This window comes from Physeter macrocephalus, chromosome 6 (genome assembly GCF_002837175.3).
Source record: "Physeter macrocephalus isolate SW-GA chromosome 6, ASM283717v5, whole genome shotgun sequence".
Taxonomy (NCBI): Eukaryota; Metazoa; Chordata; class Mammalia; order Artiodactyla; family Physeteridae; genus Physeter; species Physeter macrocephalus.
Genome location: NC_041219.1, coordinates 57,890,721 through 57,901,123, shown reverse-complemented (window position 1 = coordinate 57,901,123; position 10,403 = coordinate 57,890,721). Strand labels below are relative to the sequence as shown.

The 10,403-nt window shown below is 53.1% G+C and overlaps 1 protein-coding gene across 1 annotated transcript in view; it reads left to right on the top strand.

Annotated features, from left to right (window-relative positions):
* The window catches only part of VWF (von Willebrand factor), a 162,290-nt gene that overhangs the window by 12,465 nt on the left and 139,422 nt on the right, over positions 1 to 10,403 (top strand). The window contains exons 3-5 of the mRNA XM_028490937.2: positions 449 to 615; positions 2,262 to 2,316; positions 3,810 to 3,974. Of these exons, the coding sequence (XP_028346738.1) occupies positions 565 to 615; positions 2,262 to 2,316; positions 3,810 to 3,974 (271 nt within the window). The 5' untranslated portion in view covers positions 449 to 564. The remainder of the gene's footprint in view (positions 1 to 448; positions 616 to 2,261; positions 2,317 to 3,809; positions 3,975 to 10,403) is intronic.

The following is a 10,403-nucleotide window of genomic DNA, read 5'->3' as shown; positions in this document are numbered from 1 at the left end:
GGAGAATTTGGGCTATAGTGTGTATGTGGTGTGTGTGTATGGTGTGTGTGTGGTGTTTGTGGTGTGTATGTGTGTGTGTTGTGTATATAGTGTGTGGTGTGTGTGGTGTGTGTGGTGTGTATGTGTTGTGTACATGGTGTGTGGTGTGTGTGTGTGTGGTGCATGTGGTGTGTGTGTATTGTGTATATGATATGTGTTGTGTGTATGGTGTGTATGTGGTGTGTGTGTGGTGTTTGTGGTGGTGTACGTGTGTGTGTTGTGTATATGGTGTGTGGTGTGTGGCGTGTGGCGTGTGTGTGTGTGTGTGTAAGGTCAGGGAGGAGTCAGGGCAGCAGAGGTGGTTGGAAGTGTCTTAGAGTACTAGCATCTGACGGTCCAGCCATCATTTCAGAAAGGCCTGGAATAGTGACCAGGCCCCTCATCTTTAACTTGTCCATTCTCTGGCCAGGACCCACACTGACGGTTCCCATCGGGGCTGGAACCGGATCACTCACACCTAGCGAGACAGGAAGCATCAGCTCTCTCCTTCCTCTAAACACGGCTGCTAAATTGGCTCAGGTTGCGATGTTTTTCCAAACTTCCCTGGAGTCTGGCCCTGGAAACCGGATCCAAAAGGTCAGTTGTTCCAGTCTGGATTCTTCCCTGGCCTGCACCGGCCTGCCCCGGACAGCCAGCCTTCCTGGTCCTGCCGTCTGCGGGGCACTGTCTGAGGGGGCACCCGCGCCTGTGTAGGGGCGCCAGGAGGGCCAGGCAGCTCCTTAGGGCAGCTGCTAGGAAGTCTCCCACCAAAGCGTTCAAAGCCTTATCGCCTTGGAGGTGTTTCTAATACCATTTCCGTTCATTGTTTCCTCTTGGTCATTAGGAGGAGGCCTATCCCCTGTGGTGGCACTCACAGCTATTGTGGTGGGAAAGGCGGGGCTGACGGACGTCACAGCTTGGGCTTTATCTCCCCTCGGCCCAGGCCCAGGGTGTCCGCAGCCCGGGGGTCACTCACCAGCAAGACAGTCCCAAGCCACAGAAGGTCGTGGAGAGCATGGCCTAGGTCTGGTGGCACCACTGCGGAGGCTGTCACCCGCAGCCCCCATTTGCAGGGGAAGGTATGGTCTTTGGGGAAGAGGGCTGGCTCATAGTAGGAGGAAGATGCAGGACTGATCCCCACCCCTGGGGAGCTGGGGTTCTCCATCCCTGGACTAGCTTGGAGGGTGATTCACAGCCAGGGACCCTCTAATGCCACCTCCTCCACTTGCCTCTGGAGGTCCTGTGGCTGCATACGCTCCTGCCTGGGCTTTACTTCTTGTAATACTTGACCAGATGGGACAGGAGTAGCTCTGCCCTCACCTCTGGGTACCTTCTGGAAGCAGCCTGATGTACCTGTGTGTTGCACATCTGCTCCAAGACCAGGCCTTGGCCATATCAGACATTAGAGTGTTCCTTCCACAGATACATCACGGGTGGGGTCTACCTCTCCCTTGTTTGGCTGGATGGGGCAGTGGGTGGTAAGGGAGCTCCCCACCCCCAGGGAATCTCAGGTGACAGACTCTGCACTTAATTTTGCAGCTTTTCCAGAGGAGGGAGCTGTGGCTGGGGCCCTAAGGGACTCGGGGTATGCTGTGCCAGCCAGGGTCAGTTGTCCTTTTCTGGGGCGGCCACACCACAGGGAGCCTTGCCCACCGCCCAGGGCTGCTGGACTCCTGTCTATTTATCAGATCAACTCAGCGAATGTTGCCCGAACACCTCCAGGGTGCTGGGCACTGTGCTAGGTGCTGGGATGGGGATGAGAGAGGAGTTGGTGTACATTGTGGGTGATTGACCAGAAGGCCTGGTTCCTGAGTGTTCTCAAAGCCTGGTGCCCGTGGTAGGGGCAGAAGCAAAACAGTTTCTACTCCCCCGTTTGCTGCCGAGCGTGAAAGGATGAAGAGGAGGAGGGGATGAGGTGCCCCCGGCTCTGAGCGGCCGCAGGAACTCAGGGGATGACACCTGGGGGCGTGTGGAGGCCAAGGCACGGCTTTCCTCTCGGTGTGCAGCAGGGACCACTCTTTGGGGAAGGGTGCCCGGGGTCCTGGATCACAGTGATTGTTACTCTTGGGCCTGGCCACAGGCTTTTTTGGGGACCAGCAGTCCACGTTTAAGGGGCAACTGAGAGTGATTCTCTTCTCTTGCTCGAAAAAAATTCTCCCTACTTCATGCGTGGCCAGGAGCACATAGCAGCAGCCACCTGTGTGCCCAGGTCTCGCGAGCTCAACTCTCCTGCTTCTCCGCAGATGATCCCTGCCAGGCTCACGAGGTTGCTGCTTGCTCTGGCCCTCACCTTGCCAGGTAGGTACAAAGGTGCTGCCGCTCTTCCCTCCTGCCTCAGGGCCATTGGGAACCACCCCCTACCAGGGATCAGCAGGTGTGTCTGGAGCCCACCTGTGTGCCCAGCCCCACGTTCGGCTCATGCTGGGGCTGCCGGAGTCACTGGTTCCCTGGTTAATTCCTCTTACGAAGGTTCTGCAGAGCCCACTGCCCTCGACTTGTGTTTCTCAAGGACCAGGTGCCTGTAAATGTCTTCTCCAGTCGGGGAACTAAGAAGCACCAGGGCCACACAGGACAGTCCTGTGTGCTGGGGATGGAGGATGGGGAAGAAGGAATCCGAGACTTGGGCAGATTATTACCTTTAGAATGGATTGTGGAGCTCATCTAGTTGTACAGGTGTACATCCGATAGTACCGACGAAGAGACTGAGGGCCAGAGAGGAAAAATGACTGCTCCAAAGTCACACAGAACCAAAATCAGAGGCCAGCTCTCCTTCACTGTACAACACTGCCCTCCTTCCCTCACTGAGATGCTGAGTCTGTGAAAGGCAAGGGGGACCCTTTTCTGATCCTAGTCTCCATTTCGGGGACTAGGCCAGCAGCATCCGGCCGGCTGCTCACAGGTTAGTCTGGGGCAAAATGTACATTCGTCATACCCTCTGCATCTTCCTACTAGGTGTGTTCTGTGCCAGGGGATCCAGAAAACTTAGAGATTGACAGCTGTGGTTTCCACCTGCCAGCACGCACACACACACACACACACACACACACACACACACACACACACACACAGACGCAGTGTGAGAGTGGCAAGAGATAGCATATGACCCTGCAGGAGTCAATACTTCACAGATTCTGTGTGTCAGGCACACAGGTTGATCTGTTTAGAATTCAATATATTCAAGATATACCAGTAGATTAACGTAGAAGGATGCTCATTACAATCTATGCCCATATCAGAAAACTGGAAAATGCTAGAACCTATACCAAATACATTTAGATGCAAAATATGAAGCAGCCACCAAAAATGTTTTGGAAGTATGGCATGATAAATTCTTTACAATATATTGAGAAATAAACAGGTTATAAACAGTTTGTTCAGCATGCTGACAAATTTGCAAAAAATCTGTAATTGTATATACACAGTAAAATAGAAATAAAAGGTAAACGCTAAAACGTTAACTCTAGTTATTGCTGAATGTCGGTTACAGATGATTTTAATTTCTTTTTGTTATTCTTCCATCGTCTCCAAATTCTCTCTAATGAGCACGCAGTACATTTAAAATCAGTGGATATATGTCATTAAAATGAATAGGTTTCCTGAAAAACAGTTCCTCCATTATTGCTGAGTCCTGGGTCATATTTGGGGGCTGAAAGCGACAGCTTTATCGTCATTGAGGATGGAAAGTTCTTCCCCGGAGCCTAATTTCTAACAGGCGCAGCCTCGTTTCTACCAGGCTGCAGTGGTTTGGGCTGGTGATGCCAGCTGTGCTCACGTGTGGCCTTTCCCTCCAGGGGCGCTTTGTGGAGAAGGCACTCTTGGCAGGTCGTCGATGGCCCGATGCAGCCTCTTCGGAGGTGACTCCATCAACACCTTTGACGAGAGCATGTACAGCTTTGAGGGAAGCTGTAGTTACCTCCTGGCGGGGGACTGCCAGACGCACTCCTTCTCTCTCATAGGTGAGCCCGGGCCCTGAGGGGGGAGCTCAGAGGCGGGTGGGGAGGGGGGACAGCGTAGCTCAGCCCTGGCAGGTGACGGCCTTGGGGACGGCGGGTTGGGATTTCCTACTCTCAGGACCGCGCCTGAGCGGAGAGCATGGTGGAGAACGGCCTCTCCACGACGTGGGCATTCCCTCGGCTTCTCCCTGGGCCTCTACCTGTGGGAGCCCGGTGGATGGGGAGAGTCTTCGTGCTTCTCCGGTGGTTGAGTCTGTTGCTCTGGGTCCGGGTAATGCTCTGGAAGCCCCGAAGCATCGAGAGAATTGATGACCCAGAAGGTGGTTTTTAATAGCAAAAGCCTGTAGAAAAGGGAAGGAAGGTTGCATGTTCTTGCTGGAATTCAGAGTATCAGCTGATGTTGAGCAGCTCCTGTGTTCCTGGCAAAGTGCTGCCCGTGTTATCTCTGCCCCCCTGCAGCAGCTCTGAGATGTAGGGGCAGGTACCGTCACCCCCCTTCACACATGGAGAACCGAAGCCCACGGAGGTTGCACGATCCTCCCAAGGGCTGACGGATAATAAAGGAAGAGCTGGCTTTTGCTCCTGGGCTTGTCGGGAAGAAGGACCTTTCTTCTGTGTTAAGGAGAGAGGGCACTTTCCAAGGCTGGGAGTGGGGCTGGAGGCAGTGATGGAACACGGTGGTTTGGTGACCTTCACACTCTAACAATTAACGAGATGTGTGTGTTGCATGAGTGAGGGATGCAGCAAAAACCAGCAAAGGTGGAGTCCTTAGCCTTGGCGGGGCGGGGCGTGTGGAGCGGGAGATGGCAACGGACAGACCGACACTGTTACAGCAAAATTTTTCGTGACAATAGTTATAAGGAGAGTGAGGAAAACTTTACTCAGGAGGGACCAGTGCACTGGAGGTTTTGCAGTAGAGGAAAGAGATGGGCTCCACTCCAAATGTAACAAAGACGAGTGGGGATTTAGTCAGAGAGCCGGGTGTGGGTTGCTGGTGGAAAATGACTAAGAGGGAGCATCAGGGGTCGGGGGGAATTCTGGCTAAACCAACTTGACAGGATTCTTGCTGAAGGGAGCCCAGGGTGATACGATGTCCAGGGTGGGACAAGGAATATGATCAGATACTGAGGGTAGGGGATTTTTGCTAACCTGACCCCGCTGGATTCTTGCTAAAACTGGACTAAGCAGGCCAAGGACAGAGTCCATGGGGGCACCTAACCGAGGAGAAGGCTCAGAGGAGCCTGACTCAGGTTTGGTTACGGAGAATTGGTCAAGGAGAGCATCTTGGTCAACACCCAGACCCTCACACGAGACGCAGGCTGTAGGGCCCTTGGGGTGTTTCTCCATCAGTCAGGAAGGACGGGAGCAGAACCCTCTGTGTCCATCGCTGGGCGAGGCTCTGCTTGGCTGCTGAGTGAGCTGACAGCTGGACTTAGCTCTGCGTTCTCCTGCTTCTTTTTTAAAAAAATTAATTAGTTTATTTACTTTTAGCCATGCCACACGGCATGTGGGATCCTAGTTCCCCAACCAGGGGTCGAACCTGAGGCCCCTGCAGTGGAAGCGCGGAGTCCTAACCACTGGACCGCCAGGGAAGTCCCATGGGTTCTCCTGCTTCTCTGGCTACCCCCCTTCCTGCCCTGCCTTTTCCCCACCTGCCCTGCCTCTGCTGGAGAACCTATCCCAGTGTGACTTCAGTAGTCTGAACTTCACTGGAACGCCATTTCCCCTACTCCTCCGTGAATCCCTCAGGGCAAGGACCGTGTCACATTCATCTTTGTTTCCTTAGCTCCCTGGGGTCTCTGTCATCACCGAAGGGGGGATCCAGGAAGCACGGTGCTCTGTTGTACCGAAGAGCTGGTTTCATGAACAGCATGTTGTGCCAGACCTTGGAGGAGGGGGTTTTGCTTGGGCAGAGAGGACCGGGAAGATGCCCCGTGCAGGGGGGACAGCAGGAGCACAGGGAAGACTCTGGAAAGGGTGTGTGTTGGGGCCGTGCAGCCCAGTGGGGAGGTCCTTGTGCTGGGAGCCGTGGTTCCCTATTTCCAGCGCGCATCAGGCTCACCTGGAGGCTGGTTAAAACAGATTGCTGGGGTCCCCCGTCCCTCCCACCCCGCCCAAGGTTTCTAAGTCAGTGGATCTGGAGTGGGGCCTGAAATGTTCATTCTTAACAAGTTCCCAGCTGCTGCTGCTGGTTTGGGGCCCCAAGCTTGAGAAGCACAGGCCTGGGGAATAGTGGAGTGCAAGACTGGGTCATGGGGGCAGGCTGATGGGGCTCGGTCTTGCTGTCTGATGGGGGAGTTTGTTTCTTGATCCAGCAGGCAACGAGCGCCTAGTGTAGAGCCTCAGCAGAAACTGGTTCTTTGCCAAGATGCTTCTGAAAGGGAGAGAAGCCGGATGCAGGGTGGCCTTGGCCGTGGTAACCAGGCGGGTGATGAAAAGGACCAGAGACACCCCTAGGGCGTGATGAATTGAGGAAGTCATCCTGAACTCTGAACTCTGGGGACCCGTCTTGCTTCAGAGGCAGCAATGGAGAGAAAAAGCACCCCCTCACCTTCCCTGGGAAGCTGAAGGCCCCAGGTCCTTCCTCCTCAGGTGGTCCCAATGTTAATTTCAGTGGATTTCTCCACCTTAAAAGTCACAGTGCATTTGTTTTGCTTGCTTTTTAATAGTCCACATGTGAGATCGTACAGTATTTGTCCCTCTTTGTCTTATTTCACTTAGCACAATGCCTCCAAGGTCCATCCACGTTGTTGCAAATGCACCGTGGGCACTTGGGGGCATGTCTATGAAAGTCAGGGTAACACTGACCCCTCTTCCTCACATCCACGCGGGTTGGTGTCAGAAGTCTGGCCTCTCTGGCCATCCTTCTCTGGGTTTCAGGGGCCAAGGAGGAATGGAAGGGCTCTCTAGTTCAGGGCGCCTCCTTGGGATACCCCCTCTGCATCCTCCTTTGCTTACAACAATTTGCTCTTGTCAGGTGTCAATTTTCTGGCAGGTAGTTGGCTTAAGTCAGGCTGTAGATCAATCCCATTTCAATGTAGATTGGTTTAATTCCCACTCAAAATCTTGCTGCTAACATCAGAGAGCACGGGCGGCTACTTTTTCTGTTTTTAGGGGTGGGAGCGGGGTGTTGGCAGGAGAGGGATAATCTGAGGAGCTGAGCCCGGCAGGGTGGGCTGGCCCTGCTGCTCTGGGGGCCGGAGGTGCCAAGGGGCGCAGCACCCCTGGACGCTGCCGTTCCATCCTGCAGGCACGGCTGTGCCCTCCCACACGTCTCTGCTCTATTGTTCTCCGATGACATCCTGTTTCCTCGCTTCTAAATTGCAAATTCCCGTTCCTCTCCTGTGAACCTTGTTCACATCCTGGGTAAAGTGTTTGTGCCCGAGCATGAAGGACCACCTGGTGCCAAGGCGAGGCCCCTTGCCCTGATGTTGGCTCCCGGTCCGGCAGGCTCCATCCAGGGTCCCAGGTCAAGGCTCCTGGCTGGCCAGCACGGGGACCCGGGAGAGACCTTGGAGTTAGAAAACCCTGATGTGGGCTCTGCCCGTGTTAGCGGTGTAAACCAACAGTTCTCAACCAGGGTGATTTTTTTCCCCCAGAGGACATTTGGTTGTCTAGAGACATTTTAGATTGTCACAGCTTGGGGGGTGGGGTGGAGGCTAGTGTCATCTGATAGGTAGAAGCCAGGGATGCTGCTAATTATCCTACGTGCGCAGAGTGGCCACCACAGCAAAGAAGTATCTGGCCCGCAGTGTTAATGGCGCCGAGGTGGAGAAAGCCTGTTGTAAACTTGGGCCTCAGTTTCTCCAACTGTAGAATGGAGTCAGTATAGATCAGTGTTTTGCAAACCGAGTCACAACATATGGGTCATAAAATGAATGTAATGGTTGTAACCAGCATGAAAAAGAACTACGTGGAACAGAATAGAAGACGTCAGAAAGTACCAGAGCGCCTGACACAGGGTTAGGGTAGGGATGTTACGTGAAATGTGTATGGTGCATGCACTGAGTCATGAAGTTACTGGCATTTTTACTCCACTTTCTGGGCAAAAATGTTCTTTTTTTAAATTTTATTTTTGATTGACATATAGTTAAATTACAGTGTTGTGTTAATTACTGCTGTTCAGCAAAGTGACTGTTATACATATATATTCTTTTTCATATTCTTTTCCATTATAGTTTATCACAGTGCGTTGCATATAGTTTCCTGTGCTCTACAGTATAGGACCTTATTGTTTAGCCACTCTCTATTTAATAGTTTGCATCTACTAACCCCAAACTCCCAATCTTTCCCTCCCCCAACCTCGGCCACTGCAAGTCTGTTCTCTATTTCTGGGAGTCTGTTTCTGTTTCTTAGGTAGGTTCATTTGTGTCATATTTTAGATTCCACATATAAGCGATATCATATGGTATTTGTCTTTCTGTGTCTGACTTACTTCGCTTAGTAGGATAATCTCTAGGTCCATCCATGTTGCTGCAAATGGCATTATTTTATTCTTTTTTGATGGCTGAGTAGTATTCCATTATATATATATGTGCCATATCTTCTTTCTTTATCCATTCATCTGTCGATGGACATTTAGGTTGCTTCCATGTCTTGGCTGTTGTGAATAGTGCTGGTGTGAATATAGGGGTGCATGTATCTTTTTGAGTTATAGTTTTGTCTGGATATATGTGAGCAAAAACGTTTTAAAGCCACTTGTTTAGATGGTCTCCAAGCCCCTTCATGCTGCCACGGTATGCTTTTCTGAAGTCTCCTCCTTCCAAACCTCCCCTTGCTGCCCCTGCCTTGGCTGTGGAATTCCACAGGGTCCTGCAGTTCTGTCCTCACCGAGGGTCCCGATCCCGGCACCCCTACCCCCACCTCCACCAGTGGGCTGCTGCCTTACGCAGTGCTGGGCTCTGGGTGCTCCTGGCAGGCTCCTCAGCTTCCAGATGCCATCGCTCCTGGGGCCATGCAGCGCCCACCCTTCAAAGGCTTAAACCAGCCCCCGGTCTGAGTCCCAGTCCCGTTTTCACTCACCAGCTGTGTGATGATGGGCAAGTGACACCGAGGGTCAGCTACCTGGTGGACCCAAGTCCCACGGGCTGTGGAGTCAGGCCGTATCACCTTTTACCCGGAAAAGATGGGCGCTCCCACGCGCCCCAACTGTGGGAGGCTCGGGGCTCTGTCACATTCTCCTGGTTCCCTTTTGACTGACTTCCTGCTGGAGTCTTGGCTGGCCCAGCCTTCAGGCCCTTCCTTCATAGTGGTAGTGGCCTCTCGGCGTCCCCACGGCACCTGTTCAGCCCCGCTTCCCGTGGAACAAGTGACTGTTGAGGTGACCTTACATCCTTGAAAGCCTTGAAAGCAACTGCAGGATGGTGGCTCACCCCGAGCTGCCTGATTGCAGGCAGTGTTCCCCACCCACTCTCCAGCAAACACCACCACCCCACCTCCTGCCCCGCCCCTGGCTGGCTGCCTAGCTCTCTCAGGCACCCTTTCCGAATCCCCATGATGGGGAGGGAGCCCCTTTGAGGAGAGGTGCCCAGGGTTCCTCTCCTGTTTCCAGGAGGGAGATGCCTCTAGCTCAAGGTGATGTACGGGCTGAGTTACCTAGTGAAGCAGGGGCAGCACCCTCCAGCCCTCTTGAGACTGGGGACGGATAGGAGTTGTACCGGTGAGGAGGAGGTGGGTTCTGCGGCCGGGAGGAGACCCCAACCTCTTGCGCTCGTTGTACCTCTGCCAGCGGGCAGGTGGTGAAGGGGGCTCCCTCCAGGCCGGGGTGTGGTGGTCCGGCTCAGCCCCAGCAGAGGCCGGGAAGGGATGCAGTCTTTGGCCCGCTGTGAATGTCGAGGGGCCGGGAAGGCTCTGGGAGGGACCGCAGACTGAAGGCTGTTGCCGGGCTCTCCCATTTGTTTGTGTTTTCCAGCATTTTATTGTGGAAAATTTCAAACATACGGAAAAGTTGAAAGAATAGGACAATGAAACCCCTATACCCACCACTCAGACTCTACCATTAACATTTGAGTTTATTTGTCCTATCACTTATTTTTGTTTTTCTTCGGCTAATTTCTTGCTGTCAGAAAGCCTGTTCAACTTTTGAAAGATTTGCTTGCTACAAATACCGTTGGAAGTGAAAACGCAGTTCGGACAAGACTTCTCAGTGGGACAGGACAAAACCCTTCCCCGCGGTTGGCATCTCCTTTAACCCCTGCCAGCGTTGGTCTGGGGCCCGGCAGATTGTGGCTTGTGGGCTGTGGGTGGTCTCTGGGCCTTTCCTGGTGGCCCCTGAGCTACTAACAGTATATCATTCAAGACTCTATTCTTAGAATGGGCTTGTTAGTTACATGCCACGGCCCTCACTGAAATCTTACCAGAAACAAGTCTATTTTCTGGCTCATTCTTGTTGGTTCTCTTTGTGTGTGTGTGTGTGTGTGTGTGTGTGTGTGT